The 24802-nt window shown below is 44.4% G+C and overlaps 1 protein-coding gene across 1 annotated transcript; it reads right to left on the minus strand.

Annotated features, from left to right (window-relative positions):
* Positions 1 to 1586: 1586 nt before the first annotated feature.
* Positions 1587 to 4820, minus strand: fgl1 (fibrinogen-like 1). Its single transcript, XM_029660696.2, has 7 exons — positions 4570 to 4820; positions 3673 to 3847; positions 3398 to 3557; positions 3194 to 3291; positions 2993 to 3081; positions 2126 to 2313; positions 1587 to 1905 (listed from the first exon to the last, which is right to left on the minus strand). The coding sequence occupies exons 1-7, from the start codon at positions 4627 to 4629 to the stop codon at positions 1746 to 1748; spliced, it is 930 nt and encodes a 309-aa protein (XP_029516556.1). The 5' UTR covers positions 4630 to 4820; the 3' UTR covers positions 1587 to 1745.
* Positions 4821 to 24802: the final 19982 nt, after the last annotated feature.

Consider the following 24802-nt stretch of genomic DNA (forward strand, 5'->3'; position numbering starts at 1 on the left):
ATAAAAAAATGACTGATTGATTGGTTGGGTGTTTAGTATGGCCCGGTGCCCCGGGTGGGCGGGGTTCAGTCATTTTAGATCATTCTATTGGTCCTTAAAGGGATACGTCAAGATTTTGGCAGTGTCAGATTAACTCTTGGACACAATTTATATGTCTCTGCGTGCAGTTTTAAGGAAGTTGCTAACTAAGCGCAATGACTTCAGTCTATGGTAACTGCTAGCTAGTAGACACCATAGACGTTATCATTGTGCTAATGCTAGTTAGCATTGACTCGCGAAACTACCTTTCATTTCCTTTATACTTGATGCAGAGACAACCGACTCTGGGAAAGTAGATAAAGGGCTTCATTGCCAAAATCCCGAAGTATACCTTTACGTGTAATCTCCACCCACCTAAGGCACCCAGCCACGCAAAATAAACTCCACCATTGGAAAATGAGTTGCAAAAAGACCATTTTGAAACGTTAAAAAAGGCTCATTCGCGTTCCAATCTGTAGAACACTCGGACCTTGATGGATGGAGTGTATAAACGTTGTCAGAACTAATGAAAATGGAAATTAGGCCAAATCAAAAATACAACGCTTTGAAATAGTCTACATAGTCTGATAATTGCTGACTGTGTTTTATTTATTTAACTAGGCAAGTCAGTTAAGAACAAATTCTTATTTACAATGAAAGCCAAGCCTGGACGATGCTGCCATCGCCCTATAGGACTCCCAACCATGGCCGGTTGTGATACAGCTTTAAATCGAACCCGGGTCTGTAGTCGACGCCTCCAGCACTGAGAAGCAGTGCCTTAGACCGCTGCGCAACTCGCGAGTCCATGGTGAGGGAGTGGAGTTTAGTCAGCTACTTTAGCCAGATAACTGCCCATTCAGGTTGAACATTGTATTTGAAGCGTTGCTTTTTCTAGAGGTTCCTAGGCTATCATATTTTTTCATAAATCTTTAAAAGACGAGCCTACTGCAAACTAAATTAACGAAAATGTTAGCTTGTGTTTGTTAATTGCTACGTGTATGTAGAAAAATCATACAAGATGAAACATGTTTGAGTTGATATGAGCAAATCGAATGGTTTTCCCAGATGGACCGAATAGGCGCGTAGCTTGCTGCAGGAGCCACTCTTTGAGTTCGCGCTCACATTGGGTGCCTTCAGCAGGACGCAACGTTTTGAAATGTTCAGATAGAAATAAACATGTCACAATAAAATGTCGAATAGGCTAACAAGGCACAGACCATATTACAGGTTCTATATCTATTAAGGAATAAAGTTGGCTCTATTCTTCATTTCATGGAATTTCTATCTGCAACATTTGACAATGTATGCTAACTGCCTACTAAGAGTAGCCCTGGATGTCAGGGCCTGAGGTGAGATAGCCTTCAGTTTGTATTAGTTTTAAGACGGTAGGCCTAGTCCTAATTATTGCACACACAACATTCACCAAGCCTAAGCACTCTCCTCTTTTTAGAAAGTGTTTGAAATAGTCTGTCTGGCTTTCACTGTCGACAGCCCATTCGTCTTTCCCTGCAGGTTTTAATTTTTTAGGGACATTTGAATAGACAGTGAGACAGAAAAACAACAAATAAAACATTTTAAGGAATCCTTTAATCAGATTTGCAAGCAAGGCAGTTATTGAGAATGATAAGAGCACATAATTGTGAGCTGGAATTCATTCAAACACGGTAGTTTATGTGACTAAATAATACACTGTTTTAGCCTACATTCATTGGATTGTATCCACAGGATCAGACAGTATTGGGCTCAAAAGCAGCCGGCCTTATTTTCATGACTACAGACTTGAGGGAGTACCACCAGCCATGCCAGGTGTACCAGACTACTCCATTGTCTGTCACAGCACTGTAGGCACCGTGGTAGTAGTAGCCATTCAGGTTGGCAGAGTGACATCTAGTGGAAGTGAAACAGAACAGCAAGAATTAGGATAAATAAAGAATCATGAAGTGTATTGTATTTGTCATGGTGTCAGATGATGTATTCTTTGAATGACTCGATTAGAGAGAGAACTTGTCCAAAGAGAGAACTTGTCCAAAGAGAGAACTTGTGACATCTCCCAAAGTAGCCCTTTTAGTTGCCTAGACCATTGACAGAGAGAATGAGGATGAAGAACCTGTTGAACCACCAGCCTCCCTTGTCCTCCTGGGCACAGTTGCGTTCGTAGCGGTCGTTGTCTTTGTCGTAGGTGCTGAACTTCATTCCCTGGTGACTGGCCCACCACTGGACCTCTGGGTGGTAACTGCCTGATAGAGAGTCACCAGAGTCACCAGAGAACTCACCAAACTGCAGCTGGTAAAACTCCTGGGGATAAACATGATGGTAATATAGTGAGCACAATGCAAACCCCCCAAAAACGAACTCCTCAACTGTAATATGTGTATGGAAAGCAAACTCAGAGAGGAATGAGTTGCATCATAGAATTTTGGGTTTTTCATACAATTGACATATTGGTAGAATGTCTTCCTCCTGGTTTGTTTAACCTTTGATCTGTTATTTCCTTTCCTTTTCCCTAAAGGAAACAACTGATGAGTTGCCCCTCAAACTCAACTCTGGACCATGAACTGGACCATGAAGCCAGTTCCACTGCATTGTTTCATTGTTCCTGGGTGTGTGCAATTAATTATCAGGTAGAACAGAAAAGCAGCAGGCACTGGACCTTTTAAGGCAATAGTTTAATACCCCTGATCTTGACCATGGAAAGATCTCAATTGCATCCTCCTCACGTCCTCTCTCTCCTCATCTCCTCAAAACCCATTGGAGGAGAAGGTCAGAGGGGCGGGACCTCTGGCTTTCTCATCCAATAGGTTTTGAGAAAGAGACAAGAGAGAGGAGAAAGGACACAAGGAGTGTGCAGTTGAGATCTTCCCCATGATCCACTGACACAGATAGATAGAAGCATCACCCGAAGACAACGTCGTCATCATTCCATATGGACACTTGTTGAGCAGAGGTGTAAAAATGAAACCAGAGAATACAACACCTTTTCATCTGCTACTTTGAAGTTTTTGTACACTGCATAGCGTTGTACTCCCTCAAAGTCAGCTAAGTTGATCCTCAGGTTGTAGTCACCTAAAGCCAAGCAGTGATGGTAGCCTTTAGTCAAAACTCTAATTTCTCATCTCTCTGTCACTCTCTCACTGTTTGTCTTGACTTTGCAGACATTGTAAAATATCACATTTACCTTGTGAAGTTAGGTAATATAAGTTGTCATTCCCCAACCAGAACTCCCCACTGGCTGACTGCAGGTCACCAAACCCCCGCTGATAATCACTCCAGGGCCTGCATACAGATTAGATATGAAGACAACACATTACTCATTCACATACAGAAGAATGTTACTGTAATCTTATTATTAGATAACATCTGAGTCGTATTTGTGTTTTACCTATTGAAAGACTGGCTGCCATCTGAGCGTCTCTGGATGACTGTCCAGCCGCCCCCCTCAGTCATGTCACAGTAGACCCTGACCAGGCTCGGGCTCGTCATGGGTCTGATAGTGTAGAACCCACTGCCTTTGTTCCCAGCGTTGAAAATCTGGGCACAGTCTGAATACAGATTACTGATGAGATTATGGATGTTTACTTCACAAATGTTATGGTTTTAAACTATGAATTCTGCAATCATACTAGAAATAAAAGGATTAAAAAAACGATTATTGACCTTTATACTGATGATCTCCCAGGTCATGGAAGGTGTCCTGGTATAAAGCTAGCTGCTCAGTCCTCTGGCTGCTGAGAGTCTGGATGAGCTGTTGCTGCTGCTTCATCACCTGCACCTCCAGAGTCTTCAGCTGGGCCCGCAGCCGCACTGTCTCCTGCTGGCATTCATCTGAAGACTACACACACATATATACACTGAGTGGACAAAACATTAGGAACACCTGCTCTTTCCATGTCATAGACTGATCAGGTAAATCCAGGTGAAAGCTATCATCCATTATTGTTGTCACTTGTTAAATCCACTTCAATAAGTGTAGCTGAAGGGGAGGAGGCAGGTTAAAGAAGGACTTTTAAGCCTTGACAGAAGTGAGACATGGATTATGTGTGTGTGCCATTCAGAGGGTGAATGGGCAAGACAAAATATTTAAGTGCCTTTGAACAGGGTATGGTAGTAGGTGCCAGGTGCACAGGTTTGAGTCAAATACACAGTTTCCCATGTGTATCAAGAATGTCCACCACCCAAAAGACATCTAGCCAACTTTACACATCTGTGGGAAGCATTGAAGTCAACATGAGCCAGCATGCCTGTGGAACACTTTCGACACCTTGTAGAGTCCATGACGAATTGAGACTGTTCTGAGGGCAAAAGGGGGTGCAATTCAGTATTAGGAAGGTGTTCCTAATGTTTTGTACACTCAGTGTATGTACGTGTGGTATGTATGTACACATGCACACAGACATGTTTATACACACACACACACACAGTATAGCAGTAAGTAGTATAAGTAGCATAACTAACTTGGTTCCCTTGCAGTAGGCTACAGTTGGCCAATATCAAAATCAACCAAACATGAGAAAGAGTAGTCCATAGACATAGTTCCTTCTAATGAGTACTTACCGAAAGGGACATGTCCATGATGAAGATGAGCCCGATGAAAAACAACCTGAAGGTTCTCATTTTACCTGCAGAGATGCTGAAATAATCACAGTTGAAACGGGGATATTTAGGTCCAGTTGCTTTGTCTTTTAGTGGAAAAGGACTTCAACAGACTTTCCACAGCTGTCTCTTCATAGCCGCCTCACAAGAATGTGAGAATTCTCAGTAGCAGTTGAGCTTGTCCTCTTAAATCTTCTGTCTAGCATCACAATACACAGGGGTGAGTCAGAGTGAAGAACTAACATTATGAGAACCAGATAACCCCCTTTGGCACATTGTTTAGATTTGATTTGATTTGTTTATTTTCTTTTACAAACAAACAGGTACAGTGTGTACTGATAATCAATTTCAGTCTTTGTTTATATCTTTTGATAATAATATTAATAAAGTAACCTACCACCTTTTGTGTTTAGGGGGGTGGCTTTGAAGGGAATACCTGATTTGCTACAGACATTACAGAATAATGGAAGAAATATGTGTGAAGCAAGTTAGAAATGCGGACTGACATTCAGGTCAGCTTGTACTAAATGGGGAAAGATCAGAATATTATGACATTGTGAAAATATTTTAAACATTCTAAACTGGCTCTGTATCTATAATAATGGTTTCAACTTCCTCAATGTATGTGATAGTTGGTAATGTTATTAGCTAGCTTTGTTAGTTAGCTTTAACAAAAGGTAATGGATCACAAATCAAGGTGTTCTACTCAGAAAGATGTTTCTGAGAAAGAGCGATTAAGATACAGTATGTGCCTTTCTGAAGTCTACATTTTGCTGGATCCAAACAGTTTCAAACTGAAGGTAAATTAATGCTTGTGTCTGTGTTGCAGTGCCAGGGAGAAGTTATTGGAAGAGAGGCTGTGGCAGCAGAAGAGAGAGTTGAAGAGGTTAAATGATGAGCAACAGCACCTGATCGACTTAAATGCCAAGCTAGAAGAGCTCACAAGGACATGTTCCCGACCAGAGGCGTGTGTGTGCGTGCATGCGCGTGTGTGAGAGAGCGAGATAGAGGGAGCATCCCTCATGTTTAGAGGGTGAATTACTTTTCCAGGTATCTGTGTCCAGTGTGACGAGTTACCAGGAAGTCACAGATTTCCCTGCAGCCCATTCGACCTGCGCAGCCCTTACAGCCTTTAGTTCCAGTGAAGCCATGATGAACCACACAGAGCACGCTGCTTCAGCCAGTTCACTCAAGACAAAGGTACAGCACAGTACACACACAGTGCATCCAAAAACGTAAGAGCTAATACCAAACAGATCTGATCCCTGTTTATTTTCAGCTGTGGACTAACTGTGAGGTGCAGCAACAACAGATACTGGGAGGGAAGCTGAGCCAGAAGAGGACAGGGCCTGAATCTTTAATGGCAGAGTGTCAGGGGAGACAACGATTGAATGACTCCTACAAAAGGCACTGGATGGAGGAGCAGCTTTCAGAGCACCAGTGGATGGATGACAGGTTAGACCCAGGGGATAACTGAGGAGGACAGCCTGCATTATTATTTGGGGGACCATTATCTTTTAGGAGTGATATATTTGAGCTAATGTCTTGCCGTCGTGTGGAAAGCAGTTTTTCTCAGTTGTGTGTCCAGCAGCATGTCGTGGTTTGACTGCTGCTCTGATGATGAAGCGTGTCTGCGCAGGGCAGGTGTGATACCTGGATGATGATCTGTTGTCTGTGTGCTTGTTACTCTTTCTCCTGTAAGTAGTCCAGAGATGATTCCATTACCCTTTGTGCCTGTGCTGGCTGTTTTTTTGTGCGTTCATTTTATTTTTTATTTTACTAGGCAAGTCAGTTAAGAACAAATTCTTATTTTCAATAACGGCCTAGGAACAGTGGGCATCCTTCCAAAATACTTATTTTCCACCATAATTTGCAAATTAATTAATTAAAAATCCTACAATGTGATTTTCTGGATTTTTTTCCCTCATTTTGTCTGTCATAGTTGAAGTGTACCTATGATGAAAATTACAGGCCTCTCTCGTCTTTTTAAGTGGGAGAACTTGCACAATTGGTGGCTGACTAAATACTTTTTTGCCCCACTGTATGTCCTATGTGTTCCAGTCTGTACTCTACCTGAGCCCTTATGGCATCAGCCCTGGACACACACAGGTCTACCTTATTATCAACCAACTCAATCACTGCTGCACCCAGCTGGCCAGACAACAGAACAACATCCAAAGGTGGGATACAGTAAAGCCTTGACCATAAACAGCGATGACATTACTGTATTGTGACCAAATGCAAGGGCTTGTTCACTGGTCAGTGGTGAAAATGCATGCCTGTCCACTTCAAGAAAACATTATTTCATTTGACAGAATGAGGCAGCTTTTGAATGATCTCCTACACGAACAACAGTTTCAACCTCCCTTGCCTCCCCCCATAAATACCTTGAACATGAGTGACATCAGCACCTTCTCATATCCTCCTTCAGGCAAGGTCTATATTTGACTCTACAGGTTTCAATGCAAGCTGGGGATTTTGTATGACTTAAACAAGAACAAAGTGTTGCAAAGTATAAATAGTTAATTATAAGACATCATTGATCAGTAACTGTTTGTATCTTTTCAGGATTTTACCCATGTCCTGCACCTCACCCATCTGTGGGGGAATTACCGGTTCCCCAGTCCAGCACCAGATGGCAGCAGTGGGCTGAGCCGAAGTCCCCTGTGCCGGCAACTCATGATACAGTCTTTCCACAGCCACATGATAGCCACTCTATGAATGGGCCAGAACAATGGCAAACCTACTGCAATCACAGTTTTTGGAGCTGGCTCCTCCTCTGTTTGTTTCATGGTAAATTACATAACGATTTGTTATTGAAAAGCATACTCAATTTGAGGAAGTGGAAGCCTGTGCCTGTTCAGTTGGGAGAATGTTTTCTGATTGGATTGGCACACTAAATACATGTTGTGAATGGAGACAATGTTCCAGAATAGAACCACTTTGATTCTCAACACTAGGGTTCCTGAGAATGAGGAGGAGGACAGAAGCACACTGCCAAGCGCCGTCAGCTTGGCTGATGTCCATGTTGGAAGTCCAGACATGCTAGGTGGTAAAGCAAAGAGCCAGAAAACCTCCAGGTTATTTCCTCTCCATAGAAATAGCAGGAGCAGTCGGTTTGGAGAGAAATCTTCTGGAATTGTCACCAGCAGTCTATCCAACCCCGCGGACATCCCCGCCAGCCCAATGACAACCCTCAAATCCAGCAAGGCCACCAGCCCCGTCAGCCTCATGTTTAAACACAGCCTGTCCTCATCTAAAAACAAGAGGAAGCAGGGTAGAGGACACCGCAGAACCACTGGTCAGCGAAGGGGATTATAGAGCAATGAATCTGGTACATAGGGAATAGGGTGCCATTTGGGATACAGGCATTGACCTAAAGGAATGTGTGTTGGTTTGTGTGTTCACAGATGCAGGAAACACGGGTGGTTCACTGTTTGAGGTGTTGCGTGAGGCCATCTACTCTGAGATGGCTAATGTGATATCTCAGAATGAGACTAGGCCCAGCTGCAGCTGCTCAACACAGACTACCTACGGCAGAGAGCACTATTCACCCTGAAGGTACTGGAACAATTTAATTGTGCCATTTACCATCTACAGGTGTTATACAATAGGCTATTGTCAGTACGGTAATACAAGATCCATATGTGATTGTTTTTAAAAATCTTAATCAAGAATGTTTTATTACTTGCAGGACAGTGGCTCGGGATCCTTCCAAAAGAGATGTGACTGAAGACCAGCCTGTGCCTGCCAGCCCTGTTCTCCAGGCTTCCCCCACCACAGAACTGACATCCAGAGAGACCATGTTCTTAAGACATCATTGCTGTATGTATGCGTTTCTCTGACCTGCAATCACCTGACTAATGTAACACATTACATCCTTTGTTAGTTTTATGAACAGACCAAAATTACCATAACAAGAATAATATTCATGTCACTGTTTATTTGATTTGTAAGAGGATTATTCAGGAAAGAGACAGAAAATAAATGTTTCAGAAGGAGGTGAATGCATCCTGTCTATCGCCTCCCACCTTAAGCCATTTGCCAATGAGGATCTGGGTAAAAACCGTTCATGGATTTAAACACTGCTGTCTCCTTAATTAATAGTCTATGCTATATGTCTAAGTGTCTGTTTCACTTTTATCTGTTGCTATGATTGACTGGACACCCTGCTGTTTTTTAGGTGCCTGTGATGGTACTAACTCTTCCTTAAATGAAATCCAGTGTACCAACACTCAACAACTTGACAGGCAGATAAATGCTATCATGGCTGAGATCCTTCCCATTTTGAAGGTTAAACACAATGCTTGGTGTAGGATATTTGGGATTTCAAAGCCCTGAATGTGTATACTTATTGCATTTTATGCCATTTCTTAGCTGAACCTTTTTCTTTAGAACTGAAATTAAGAACTTGTTCATTTCTCACTGTGTGTTGTGTTGTCAGGAGCGTGTGGAGGAGGAGTTATCTTCTTATCTCCTGGCGTCCATCAGACACAAGGTTCTGGCTCTGACAGCAGAGAATTCATCCACTTCTTCCACAAACAGCTCAGTGATGTTCTGCAGGTGAGAAAACATCACATCCTGCCTGCGTCCCAAATCGCACCCTATTCTCTATAAAGTGCACTACTTTTGACTCATACTGTAGGACTCTGGTCAAAAGTAGTGCACTGTCAAATCAAATGATATCAAATTGTATTTGTCACATGCGCCGGATACAACAGGTGTAGACCTTACAGTGAAATGCTTACTTACAATGCAGTTTTAAGAAAAATAAGAGTTAAGGAAAATATTTACTAAATAAACTAAAGTAAAAAAATAAAAGAGCAACAATAAAATATCAATAGCAAGGCTACATACCAGTACTGAGTCAATTTTTGTTTTTTATTTTTTGTTTTTATTTGGATCTCTTTTAATCCTCATTTGGACTCCTCTTCCAAGAGTCCTTAAACATTAAAATACTATTTATACTATTTATAACATTTTCACATATAAACGCACTGTTACAAACAGACATAATGCACTAACATATTGACCCGATAAATAACAGTCAAAAAATATATTGATTCTTCATCTACTATAGTCCAACACAACATTTCTATGTGTTATATTTAAATGCTTTTAAAATATTGATAACATTTATATATTGAGAGATTTCTGGTATGCTCAGTTAAATTATTCCATTTCTTTATTGCTCTAATTCGAAATGTTCTTTTGCCTATTTCTCTTTTCTGTCTGGATAACACAATCTATTTCTAGTATTTACTGAATGTCTGTCTCTTACCAACTGAATACTGTTGTGGTTGTGAATAGAGTTTGGCCGTTTAAAATGGTGTATATTATTAAATTAAATAAGCATGTATTTTTCAATTATCTTGTTGATTGATGACCAACAAAGCGCATTGCGCATGACTACAACAGAAGAACCATATCTCCACCTTAAAACAATCCTTGTTGCTTTGTTCTGTGCAATCTGCATCCCCCTAATTTCACTTGCTAATGCATGTCCCCAGACCACAGAACACCTGATTCTCAATTAATGTTTGTGTTATTTGCTTAAGAATCTTTCCTGGTAAATATTTAGATATCCTTCTGATCATGCATGCAGTTTTAATATTTGTTTTACATAGATTAGTTATTTGAGATGACCATGATAAGCAGTTGTCTAGCTGCACTCCTAGTAGTTTGGTTTCTGCCACTTCCCGAATTTGCACTCCTCCCATACTTAATTGTATCCCATGCTATGTTGGCCTTTTCCTAGTGGAACATACCAACATAACTTTGGTTTTCTTGGTGTTTAAAACAAGTTTGTTCTGGCAAACCCACTCCCTGATATTCTCCAAATCTCCTTGTAAAGCTTGATGTACCTGTTGAACCGATTGTCTTGCTGTATAAATTGTAGTATCATCTGCACATATAGTAGCTTGAGTTACAGATAAGGCATAAGGAAGGTCGTTGGTATATATTAAATATATAAGTGGCCCAAGGAACTGCCCTGCGGTATTCCACAGTTTAAAGCATAAGGGGAAGACAATTAACCATTGATATACAGTGGGGAGAACAAGTATTTGATACACTGCTGATTTTGCAGGTTTTCCTACTTACAAACCATTTAGAGGTCTGTAATTTTTATCATAGGTACACTTCAAACTGTTAGAGACGGAATCAAAAAAGAAAAATCCAGAAAATCACATTGTATGATTTTTAAGTAATTAATTTGCATTTTATTGCATGACATAAGTATTTGATACATCAGAAAAGCAGAACTTAATATTTGGTACAAAAACCTTTGTTTGCAATTACAGAGATCATACGTTTCCTGTAGTTCTTGACCAGGTTTGCACACACTGCAGCAGGGATTTTGGCCCCCTCCTCCATACAGACCTTCTCCAGATCCTTTAGGTTTCGGGGCTGTCGCTGGGCAATACGGACTTTCAGCTCCATCCAAAGATTTTCTATTGGGTTCAGGTCTGGAGACTGGCTAGGCCACTCCAGGACCTTGAGATGCTTCTTATGGAGCCACTCCTTAGTTGCCCTGGCTGGGTGTTTCAGGTCGTTGTCATGTTGGAAGACCCAGCCACGACCCATCTTCAATGCTCTTACTGAGGGAAGGAGGTTGTTGGCCAAGATCTCGCGATACATGGCCCCATCCATCCCCTCAATACGGTGCAGTCGTCCTGTCCCCTTTGCAGAAAAGCATCCCCAAAGAATTATGTTTCACCTCCATGCCTCACGGTTGGGATGGTGTTCTTGGGGTTGTACTCATCCTTCTTCTTCCTCCAAACACGGTGAGTGGAGTTTAGACCAAAAAGCTCTATTTTGTCTCATCAGACCACATGACCTTCTCACATTCCTCCTCTGGATCATCCAGATGGTCATTGGCAAACTTCAGACAGGCCTGGACATGTGCTGGCTTGAGCAGGGGAACCTTGCGTGCGCTGCAGGATTTTAATCCATGACGGCGTAGTGTGTTACTAATGGTTTTCTTTAAGACTGTGGTCCCAGCTCTCTTCAGGTCATTGACCACGAGATCTTGCATGGAGCCCCAGACCGAGGGTGATTGACCGTCATCTTTAACTTCTTCCATTTTCTAATAATTGCGCCAACAGTTGTTGCCTTCTCACCAAGCTGCTTGCCTATTGTCCTGTAGCCCATCCCAGCCTTGTGCAGGTCTACCATTTTATCCCTGATGTCCTTACACAGCTCTCTGGTCTTGGCCATTGTGGAGCGGTTGGAGTCTGTTTGATTGAGTGGGTGGACAGGTGTCTTTTATACAGGTAACGAGTTCAAACAGGTGCAGTTAATACAGGTAATGAGTGGAGAACAGGAGGGCTTCTTAAAGAAAAACTAACAGGTCTGTGAGAGCCGGAATTCTTACTGGTTGGTAGGTGATCAAATACTTATGTCATGCAATAATACGCAAATTAATTACTTAAAAATCATACAATGTGATTTTCTGGATTTTTGTTTTTGATTCCGTCTCTCACAGTTGAAGTGTACCTATGATAAAAAATGACAGACCTCTACATGCTTTGTAAGTAGGAAAACCTGCAAAATCGTCAGTGTGTCAAATACTTGTTCTCCCCACTGTAGGTGGACTGTTTCCTGTCCGTTAGATATGACTGTACCTGTCACAGGCGTCTGAAGAAGAGGACCAAGGTGCAGCGTGGTGACGGTACATTTATTTTTATTTAAGATAAATGTCGCCAAGAAAACGACTGTGAAGCTCAACTGGGCTAAGTGCCACAAACAAAGTTAACTTCCCACCCTGAAAGGAGGGAAAAGGACTACATAAGTATGGTTCCCAATCAGAGACAACGATAGACAGCTGTCCCTGATTGAGAACCATACCCGGCTAAAACATAGAAATACAAAATCATAGAAAACAAAAACACCCCCCCAAAAAGGTGCGGACTCCGGCCGCAAAACCTGAGCCTATAGGGGAGGGTCTGAGTGGGCATCTATCTGCGGTGGTGTCTCAGGTGCGGGACGCAGACCCCGCTTCACCACAGGCTCATCCCACTTTGGTGGCACCTCTGGTGTGGGGACGCTCGTCGCCGACCCGGACTGGGGACCCTCGATATGGACCCCGGACTGGGCACTCTCGCTGCTGGCCCCGGACTGGGCACCCTCGCTGCTGGCCCCGGACTGGGGACCCTCGCTGCGGGCCCGGGACTGGGCACCCTCGCTGTGTGCTCCGGACTGGGAACCGTCGCTGGAGGCTCCAGAATGGTGACCGTCGCTGGAGATTCCGGACTGGAGACCGTCGCTGGAGACTCCGGACTGGAGACCCTCGCTGGAGACTCCGGACTGGAGACCGTCGCTGGAGGCTCCGGACTGGAGGCCGTCGTTGGAGGCTTCGTGCCATGACTCCTCACTGGATGCTTCGTGCCATGGATCATCACTGGAGGCTTCGTGCCATGGATCATCACTGGAGGCTTCTTGCCATGGATCATCACTGGAGGCTTCGTGCCATGGATCATCACTGGAGGCTTCTTGCCATGGATCCTCACTGGAGCCTTCTTGCCATGGATCATCACTGGAGGCTTCGTGCCATGGATCCTCACTGGAGCCTTCTTGCCATGGATCATCACTGGAGGCTTCGTGCCATAGATCATCACTGGAGGCTTCTTGCCATGGATCCTCACTGGAGCCTTCTTGCCATGGATCATCACTGGAGGCTTTGTGCCATAGATCATCACTGGAGGCTTCTTGCCATGGATCATCACTGGAGGCTTCGTGCCATGGATCATCACTGGAGGATTCTTGCCATGGATCATCACTGGAGGCTTCTTGCCATGGATCATCACTGGAGGCTTCGTGCCATGGATCATGACTGGAGGCTTCGTTCCATGGATCATCACTGGAGGCTTCTTGCCATGGATCCTCACTGGAGCCTTCTTGCCATGGGTCATCACTGGAGGCTTCGTGCCATGGATCATCACTGGAGGATTCTTGCCATGGATCACTGGATCGTTCCATGGATCATCACTGGAGTTCCATGGATCATCACTGGAGGCTTCTTGCCATGGATCCTCACTGGAGCCTTCTTGCCATGGATCATCACTGGAGGCTTCGTGCCATGGATCATCACTGGAGGATTCTTGCCATGGATCATCACTGGAGGCTTCTTGCCATGGATCATCACTGGAGGCTTCTTGCCATGGATCATCACTGGAGGCTTCGTGCCATGGATCATGACTGGAGGCTTCGTTCCATGGATCATCACTGGAGGCTTCTTGCCATGGATCCTCACTGGAGCCTTCTTGCCATGGGTCATCACTGGAGGCTTCGTGCCATGGATCATCACTGGAGGATTCTTGCCATGGATCATGACTGGAGGCTTCGTTCCATGGATCATCACTGGAGGCTTCTTGCCATGGATCCTCACTGGAGCCTTCTTGCCATGGATCATCACTGGAGGCTTCGTGCCATGGATCATCACTGGAGGATTCTTGCCATGGATCATCACTGGAGGCTTCTTGCCATGGATCATGACTGGAGGCTTCGTGCCATGGATCATCACTGGAGGCTTCTTGCCATGGATCCTCACTGGAGCCTTCTTGCCATGGATCATCACTGGAGGCTTTGTGCCATGGATCATCACTGGAGGCTTCTTGCCATGGATCATCACTGGAGGCTTCTTGCCATGGATCATCACTGGAGTGGAGAGACACACAGGAGGCTTAGTTCTGGGCGCAGGCACAGGACTCACCAGGCTGGAGAGACATACAGGAGGCTTTGTCATTGGCAGAGGCACCGGATACACTGGGCCGTGGAGGCGCACTGGAGGTCTCGAGCATAGAGCCTGCACAACCCGTCCTGGCTGGGGGGTTATCTTCGCCCTGCAAATGCAAATCCTCAAGAAAATGATGTACTTTTTTAGCGCGTGCTACGGGTGGGTGTCGTTATAGTGACCAGTGAGCTGAGATAAGGCGGAGCTTTACCTAGCAAAGACTTACAGATGACCTGGAGCCAGTGGGTCTGGCACCGAATATGTAGCGAGGGCCAGCCGACGAGAGCATACAGGTCGCAGTGGTGGGTGGTATATGACGGATGACAAAACGGATGGCACTGTGATAGACTGCATCCAGTTTGCTGAGTAGCGTGTTGGAGGCTATTTTCTAAATGACATTGCCAAAGTCGAGGATCGGTAGGATAGTCAGTTTTACGAGGGTATTTTGGCAGCATGTTGCGAAATAGGAAGCCTATTCTAGATTTAATTTTGGATTGGAGATGCTTAATATGAGTCTGGAAGGAGAGGTTACAGTCTAACCAGACACATAGGTAGTTGTCCACATATTCTAAGTGAGAACCGTCCAGAGTAGTGATGCTAGTCGGGCGGGCGGGTGAGGGCAGCGATCTGTTGAAAAGCATGCATTTAGTTTTACTAGCATTTAAGAGCAGTTGGAGGCCACGGAAGGAGTGTTGTATGTATTGAAGCTCGTTTGGATGTTTGTTAACACAGTGTCCAAAGAAGGGCCAGATTGTATACAGAATCACCCGCAGCAAGAGCGGCATGATATATACAGAGAAAAGAGTCGGCCCAAGAATTGAACCCTGTGGTGCCCCCATAGAGACTTCCATAGGTCCGGACAACAGGCCCTCCGATTTGACACACTGATCTCTGTCTGAGAAGTAGTTGGTGAACCAGGCAAAGCAGTCATTTGAGAAACCAAGGCTGTTGAGTCTGCCGATAAGAATACAATGATTGACAGAGTCGAAAGCGTTGGCCAAGTCAATGAAGATGGCTGCAAAGTACTGTCTTTTATCGATGGTGGTTATGATATTGTTTAGTACCTTGAGCGTGGCTGAGGTGCACTCGTGACCAGCTCTGAAACTGGATTGCACAGCAGAGAAGGTACAGTGGGATTCGAAATGGTCAGAGATCTGTTTTGTTAACTTGGCTTTCAAAGACTTTAGAAAGGCAGGGAAGGATGGATATAGGTCTCTAACAGTTTGGGTCTAGAGTGCCACCCCCTTTGAAGAGGGGGATGACTGCGACAGCTTTCCAATCTTTAGGAATCTCGGACAATATGAAAGAGACGTTCCTTTTCCTGTAGTCCACGATCATGTCCTTTGTCTTGATCACGTCGAGTGAGAGGTTGTTGTCCTGGCACCACACTGCCAGGTCTCTGACTTCCTCCCTATAGACTCTCTCATCGTTGTCGGTGATCAGGCCTACCACAATTGTGTCATCTGCAAACTTAATGATGGTGTTGTAGTTGTGCTTGGCCACGCAGTCATGGGTGAACAAGGAGTACAGGATGGGACTCAGCACGCACCCCTGAGGGGTCCCTGTGTTGAGGATCAGCGTGGCAGATGTGTTGTTGCCTACTATTACCACCTGGTGTGGCCCGTCAGGAAGTCCAGGATCCAGTTGGAGAGGGAGGTGTTTAGTCCCAGGGTCCTTTGCTTAGTGATGAGCTTTGAGTGCACTATGGTGTTTAACACTGAGCTGCAGTCAATGAACAGCATTCTCACATAGATGGGAAAGGGCAGTGTTGAGTGCAATAGAGATTGAGTCATTTGTGCATCTGTTGGGGCAGTATGCAAATTGGAGTGGGTCTTGGGTTTCTGGGATGATGGTGTTAATGTGAGCCATGACCAGCCTTTCAAAGCACTTCATGGCTACAGACATGAGTGATATGGGTCGGTAGTCATTTAGGCTGGTTACCTTGGTGTTCTTGGGCACAGGGACTATGGTGGTCTGCTTGAAACGTAGGTATTACAGAATCGGCCAGGGGCAGGTTGAAAATGTCATTGAAGACACTTGCCAGTTGGTCAGCGCATGCTTGGAGTACATGTCCTGGTAATATGTCTCACTCTGCGGCCTTGTGAATGTTGACCTGGTTAAAGGTCTTACTCACATTGGCTGTGGCGAGCGTGATCATACAGTCGTCCAGAACAGCTGGTGCTCTCATACATGCTTCAATGTTGCTTGCCTCGAAGCGTGCATAGAAGTCATTTAGCTCGTCTGGTAGTCTTGTGCCACTGGGCAGTTCACGGCTGGGCTTCCCTTTGTAGTCTATGTAGGGAATTTGGTGCCATTTGGAACATAACTGATCCTATTGTTAATTTGACATTAACTTCTATCTGTCTGGGTTTAATACCATCTTTCTCTCTATTTCACCTTTGTCAGAGTTCCATGGCCCGTTATGCAGGGAGGCTGTTGAGAGGCAGTGGTGGTGATCTACTGGTGGACCTCTCTGAGGCCATCTTCCATGAGCTGGCCTTCTTCCACCTGATACAGGACATGAACAGGTTGGCAGTCAAGCAGAATGTCCAATGCACCAGCACTATCACAGCCCCTGCAGTGAAATGGACCTGCTACACTGAGGTTGGTATTAGTGTTTGACAATGTGTTTATTTTATTTACCATCATATAGGAGTTTGACAAATGCAGCCAAATTGTTATTTCATTTATTCATTGTTTTCCAGCAGACAGAATCATTGGCGGAACAACAGCCATACCCGACAGCGCTGGAAGATGAAGATAAAGTATGTTTACTATTTTCATCCTGTCTTTTTCCCTTTTCATTTGCATAGACTATATGAACAAAAGTATATGACCTCCCCTTCAAATTAGTGGATTCAGCTATTTTAGCCACACCCGTTGCTGACAGGTGTATAAAATCGAGCACACAGCCATGCAATCTCCAAAGACAAACATTGGCAGTAGAATGGCCTTACTGAAGAGCTCAATGGCTTTTAACGTGGCACGGTCATAGGATGCCACCTTTCCAACAAGTCAGTTTGTCAAATTTCTGCCCTGCTAGAGCTGCCCCAGTCAACTGTAAGTGCTGTTATGGTAGGGAAGTGGAAACATCTAGGAGCAACAACGGCTCAGCCGCGAAATGGTAGGCCACACAAGCTGACAGAATGGGACACCGAGTGCTGAAGTGTGTAGCGCATAAAAATCGTCTGTCCTCGGTTGCAACACTCAATACCAAGTTCCAAACTGCCTCTGGAAGCAATGTCAGCACAATAACTGTTCTTTGAGAGCTTCATGAAATTAGTTTCCAAGGCCGAGCAGCCGCACACAAGCCTAAGATCACCATGTGCAATGCCAAGTGTCGGCTGGAGTGGTGTAAAGCTCACCGCCACTGGACTCTGGAGCAGTGGAAACATGTTCTCTGGAGTAATGAATCACGCTTGACCATCTGGTAGTCCGACAGACTAATCTTTGGTAGTGCCAACTGTAAAGTTTGTATACAAAGCCCTCCCCCGCCCTGCCTTCGGCAAATCTGACCATGACTCCATTTTGTTGCTCCCAGCCTATAGACAGAAACTAAAACAGGAAACGCCCATGCTCAGGTCTGTCCAACGCTGGTCTGAGCAATCAGATTCCACGCTTCAGGATTGCTTCGGACGTATGTGGCAGGGTCTACAGTCAATCACGGATTACAAAAAGAAAACCAGACCTGTCGCGGACATCGACATCTTACTCACAGACAAATTAAACAACTTCTTTGCTCGCTTTGAGGTCAATACAGTGCCACTGACACGGCCCGCTACCAAAGCCTGTGGGCTCCTCTCCGTGGCCAACGTGAGTAAACCATTTCAATGCGTTAACTCTCGCAAGGCTGCTGGCTCAGACGGCATCCCTAGCCGCTTCCTCAGAGCATGCGCAGACCAGCTGGCTGGTGTGTTTACGGACCTATTCAATCAATCCCAATCTCAGTCTGTTGTCCCCACATGCTTCAAGATGGCCACCGTTGTTCCTGTTTCCAAGAAAGCTAAGGTAACTGAGCAAAATGACTATCGCCCCGTTGCACTCACTTCTGTCATCACGAAGTGCTTTGAGAGACTAATCAAGGAGCATATCACCTCCACCCCACCTCATACCCTAGACACACTCCAATTTGCTTACCGCCCCAATTGGGTCACTGATGCAATCGCCATCACACTGCACACTGCCCTATCCCATGTGGATAAGAGGAATACCTATGTAAGAATGCTGTTCATTGACTATAGCTCAGCATTTAATACCATAGTACCCTCAAAACTCAGCATAAAACTCGAGACCCTGGGTCCTAGACTTTCTTACGTGCCGCCCCCAGGTGGTGAAGGTAGGAAACGCCCCGCTGATCCTCAACACTGGGGCCCCACAAGGGTGCGTTCTCAGCTCTCTCCTGTACTCCCTGTTCACCTATGACTGCATGGCCATGCACGCCTCCAACTCAATCATCAAGTTTGCAGACGACACTACAGTGGTAGGCTTGATTACCAACAACGACAAGACGGCCTACAGGGAGGAGGTGAGAGCCCTTGGAGTGTGGTGTCAGGAAAATAATCTCTCACTCAAAGTCAACAAAACAAAGGAGATGATCGTGGACTTCAGGAAAGTTTTAAGTTCCTCGCGTACACATCACGGACAAACTGAAATGGTCCACCCACACAGACCGCGTGGTAAAGAAGGCGCAACAACGCCACTTTGACCTCAGGAAGCTGAAGAAGTTTGGCTTGTCACCTAAAACAAACTTTTACAGATGCACAATCGAGAATATCCTGTCGGGCTGTATCACCGCCTGGTACGGCAACTGCACTGCCCTCAACCGCAAGGCTCTCCAAAGGGTAGTGCGGTCTGCCCAATGCATCACCGGGGGCAAACTATCTGCCTTCCAGAACACCTACAGCACCCGATGTGAAGGCCAAAAAGATCATCAAGGACAACAACCACCCGAGCCACTGTCCGTTCACCCATCTATCATCCAGAAGGCGAGGTCAGTACAGGTGCATCAAAACTGGGACCGAGAAAAAGCTTCTATCTCTAGGCCATCAGACTGTTAAACAGCCATCACTAACATAGAGAATCTGCTGTCAACATACAGACTCAAATCTCTGCCACTTTAATAAATAGACTTAATAAAGTTATCACTAGTCCCCTTAAATAACGCCACTTTAATAATGTTTACATATCCTACATTACTCATCTCATATGTACAGTTGAAGTTGGAAGTTTACATACACTTAGGTTGGAGTCATTCGTTTTTCAACCACTCCACACATTTCTTGTTAACAAACCATAGTTTTTGCAAGTTGGTTAGGACATCTACTTTGTGCATGACACAAGTAATTTTTCCAACAATTGTTTACAGACAGATTATTTCACTTATAATTCACTATATCACAATTCCAGCGGGTCAGAAGTTTACATACACTAAGTTGACTGTCCCTTTAAACAGCTTGGAAAATTCCAGAAAATGATGTCATGGCTTTAGAAGCTTCTGATAGGCTAATTGACATCATTTGAGTCAATTGGAAGTATACCTGTAGATGTATTTCAAGGCCTACCTTCAAACTCAGTGCCTCTTTGAAAATAAAAAGAAATCGACCTCCACAAGTCTGGTTGTTCCTTGGGAGCAATTTCCAAATTCCTGAAGGTACCAAGTTCATCTGTACAAACAATAGTACGCAAGTATAAACACCATGGTACCACGCAGCCGTCATACCGCTCAGGAAGGAGATGAACGTACTTTGGTGCGAAAAGTGGAAATCAATCACAGAACAACAGCAAAGGACCTTGTGAAGATGCAGAAGGAAACAGGTACAAAGGTGTCTATATCCACGGCCTCCCAGGTGGCGCAGTGGTCTAGGGCACTGCATCGCAGCGCTAGCTGTGCCACCAGAGACTCTGGGTTGTGCCACCAGAGACTGTGCCACCAGAGACTCTGGGTCTATATCCACGGCCTCCCAGGTGGTGCAGTGGTCTAGGGCACTGCAGCGCAGCGCTAGCTGTGCCACCAGAGACTCTGAGTGGGGCGACGCACAATTGGCCTAGCGTCGTCCGGGTTAGGGAGGGTTTGGCCGGTAGGGATATCCTTGTCTCATTGCGCACCAGTGACTCCTGTGGCAGGCCGGGCGCAGTGCACGCTAACCAAGGTCGCCAGGTGCACGGTGTTTCCTCCGACACATTGGTGCGGCTGGCTTCCGGGTTGGATGCGCGCTGTGTTAAGAAGGTTGGGTTGTGTTTTGGAGGACTTTCAACCTTCGTCTCTCCCGAGCCCGTACGGGAGTTGTAGCGTTGAGACAAGATGGTAACTACTAATAATTGGTTACTACGAAATATGGGAGAAAAAGGGGGTAAAATTAAAAATAATTTTAAAAATTTTAAAAATAGTTAACGGAATTTTTATCAATAATGACTAATTATGTATTCATTTCAATCAGGACTGGCTAATCAGAATACTATTATGTTACTGTATATGTATGAATTTTCTTTTTAATCCTAGTACTGAATATAATGTGTGTAAATATAATCAAGAATTAGAACAATGACTGTCTGTTCCTTGGTAGAAATTAATGAACTATATCGCCAGACTGGCTAGAATGCTTATCTACACAGGCTGACCTTGGCTCTAGGCGAGGTGGGAAGGCTTGAGAACTATAGAGCCTTTCTACCAGTGTCAAGAAGAGACGGAACATTTAGAAAACGCTGACGTCATTTTCAGTTTATAACCTGTGGTAAAATGTGTAAGGAGCAGTACTCTCGTGAATAAAGGCTGCTGTTTGACTTTAAGACTGGGCTCTGTCCATTTTTATACTAATAAGGGTCATACATATCCTTATGAATTGACAGAGTGTTTGATTTTAATTGGGTATTAAGACAGAGGAATTTAATTCCTGCAACAATAGTATCTATATCCACAGTAAAATGAGTCCTATATTGACATAACCTGAAAGGCTGCTCAGCAGAGAAGAAGCCACTGCTCCAAAACCGCCATAGAAATGCCAGACTACGGTTTTCAACTGCACATGGGGACAAAGATCATGGTTTTTGGAGAAATGTCCTCTGGTTTGATGAAACAAAAATAGAACTGTTTGGCCATAATGACCATCGTTATGTTTGGAGGGAAAAGGGGGATGCTTGCAAGCCGAAGAACACCATCCCAACCGTGAAACACAAGGGTGGCAGCATCATGTTGTGAGGGTGCTTTGCTGCAGGAGGGACTGGTGCAATTTACAAAATAGATGGCTTCGTGAGAAAGGAAAATGATGTTGAAAAACATCTTAAGACATCAGTCAGGAAGTTAAAGCTTGTTCGCAAATGGGTCTTCCAAATGGACAATGACCCCAAGCATACTTCCAAAGTTGTGGCAAAATGTCTTAAGGACGACAAAGTCAAGGTATTGGAGTGGCCATCACAAAGCCCTGGTCTCAATCCTATAGACAATTTGTGGACAGAACTGAAAAGGTGTGTGCGAGCAAGGTGGCCTACAAAGCTGACTCAGTTACACCAGCTCTGTCAGGAGGAATGGGCCAAAATTCACCCAACTTATTGTGGGAAGCGTGTGGAAGGCTACCCGAAACGCTTGACCCATGTTAAACAATTTAAAGGTAATGCTACCAAATACCAATTGAGTGTATGTAAACTTCTGACCCACTGGGAATGTGATGAAAGAAATAAAAGCTGAAATAAATAATTCTCTCTACTATTATTCTGACATTTCACATTCTTAAAATAAAGTGGTGATCCTAACTGATCTAAGACAGGGAATTTTTCCTTGTCTTAGGGAATTAAATGTCAGGAATTGTGAAAAACTGAGTTTAAATGTATTTGGCTGGTGTACGTAAACTTCCAACTGTATATACTGTTCAACTGTATATACAGTATATACTGTTCTATACCATCTACTGTATCTTGCCTATGCCGCACGGCCATCGCTCATCCATATATTTATATGTACATATTCTTATTCATCCCTTACATTTGTGTGTATAAGGTAGTTGTTGTGAAATTGTTTGATGACTTGTTAGATATTACTGCATTGTCGGAACTAGAAGTATAAGCATTTCGCTACTCTCGCATTAACATCTGCTAACCATGTGTATGTGACCAATAAAATGTTATTTTATTTGAAAGTTTGGTGGAGGAGGAATAATAGTCTGGTTTGGGAAAAGACCCCTAGTTCCAGTGAAGGGAAATCTTAACGCTACAGCATACAATGACATTCTAGAACATTCTGTGCTTCCAACTTTGTGGCAACAGTTTGGGGAAGGCCCTTTCCTGTTTTAACATGTCAATGTCCCCTTGCACAAAGTGAGGTTCATACAGGAATGGTTTGTCTAGATCGGTGTGGAAGAACTTGACTGGCCTGCACAGAGCCCTGACCTCAACTCCAGTGAATGCCTTTAGGATTCATTGGAAATCCGACTGCGATCCAGGCCTAATCGCCCAACATCTGTGCCCGACCTCACTAATGCTCTTGTAGCTGAATGCAAGCAAGTCCCTACAGTAATGTTCCAACATCTAGCGGAAAGCTTTTCCAAAACAGTGGAGGCTGTTAAAGCAGTGAAGGAGGGACCAACTCCATATTAATACCCATGATTTTGGAATGAGATGTTGGATGAGCAGGTGTCCACATACTTTTGGTCATGTAGTGTACACTATGATCTTGGTTTACATGTGGTACAAGATGAGGGAGCCTTTACAATGTGTCAACGCATGTGTGTCCCAAATTATACCCTATTCCCTATGTAGTGCACTGCTTTTGACCAGAGCCCTGATCAAAATTAGTGCACTACATAGTGAATAGGGTGCCATTTGAGATGCAAACCCTGTCATCTACAAAATTCCTAAACTACTGTATCTTGAATGTGTTTTGTTAAGACAAAGATGAAACAGAGCAGAGGGAGGAATGTGCTGAGGCAGGAGAAAGGATAACTAATTTGAAAGATGACAGCTGCAATGATGCCTTAGAAGGAGAAGAAGAGGAAGATATGAATGACAGTGAAGGACTGCTTCTATTAATAAGTGAGCTGCAAAATTTAATTTCACCTTGGTTAATACATATATCATTTTGGTATTCTATGAAGTGTTTGATTTGGTCTGTGTTGGTCCTGTAGACCTGTCTAAGGCAGACAGCCAGGCTCTGACTAACTATGGCAGCAGAGAGGACGAGAATGAGGAAGATGAAGACTTCCGGCTGAGCCTGATGACGTCCAGACCTCTCTCTAAGCCAGTAACGACTTTCTCCAAGCCAGTAACTACTCTCTCTAAAAGCCAGTAACTACTCTCTCCAAGCCAGTAAAGACTCCAAGCCAGTAACGACTCTCTCCAAGCCAGTAACGACTCTCTCCAAGCCAGTAACGACTCTCTCCAAGCCAGTAAAGACTCCAAGCCAGTAACGACTCTCTCCAAGCCAGTAACGACTCTCTCCAAGCCAGTAACGACTCTCTCCAAGCCAGTAAAGACTCTCTCTAAAAGCCAGTAACTACTCTCTCTAAAAGCCAGTAACTACTCTCTCTAAAAGCCAGTAACTACTCTCTCTAAAAGCCAGTAACTCTCTCCTAAAAGCCAGTAACGACTCTCTCCAAGCCAGTAAAGACTAAAAGCCAGTAACTACTCTCTCCAAGCCTAAAAGCCAGTAACTACTCTCTCTCCAAAAAGACAGTAACTACTCTCTCCAAGCCTAAAAGCCAGTAACTACTCTCTCTAAAAGCCAGTAACTACTCTCTCTAAAAGCCAGTAACTACTCTCTCTAAAAGCCAGTAACTACTCTCTCTAAAAGCCAGTAACTACTCTCTCTAAAAGCCAGTAACTACTCTCTCTAAAAGCCAGTAACTACTCTCTCTAAAAGCCAGTAACTACTCTCTCTAAAAGCCAGTAACGACTCTCTCCAAGCCAGTAAAGACTCGGCTCTAGAGCTGGAGCAGGGACAGGTACTGTATGGCTTCTGTATACCTGCCCTACACAGGGAAATAGAGCTACCCTCCAGAAGACTGGCCTCTTCCTGAGATATCCTCTTTTCCTGTGTTGTAGGGAAGTGATATCCTCTTTTCCTGTGTTGTAGGGAAGTGATATCCTCTTTTCCTGTGTTGTAGGGAAGTGATATCCTCTTTTCCTGTGTTGTAGGGAAGTGATATCCTCTTTTCCTGTGTTGTAGGGAAGTGATATCCTCTTTTCCTGTGTTGTAGGGAAGTGATATCCTCTTTTCCTGTGTTGTAGGGAAGTGATATTCTCTTTTCCTGTGTTGCAGGGAAGTGATATTCTCTTTTCCTGTGTTGTAGGGAAGTGATATCCTCTTTTCCTGTGTTGTAGGGAAGTGATATCCTCTTTTCCTGTGTTGTAGGGAAGTGATATTCTCTTTTCCTGTGTTGCAGGGAAGTGATATTCTCTTTTCCTGTGTTGTAGGGAAGTGATATCCTAGAATGTGAGCCCACAGTCTCTTCACAGAGGGAAAACCATGAGACA

Source organism: Oncorhynchus nerka, linkage group LG5, assembly GCF_034236695.1.
Source record: "Oncorhynchus nerka isolate Pitt River linkage group LG5, Oner_Uvic_2.0, whole genome shotgun sequence".
Taxonomy (NCBI): Eukaryota; Metazoa; Chordata; class Actinopteri; order Salmoniformes; family Salmonidae; genus Oncorhynchus; species Oncorhynchus nerka.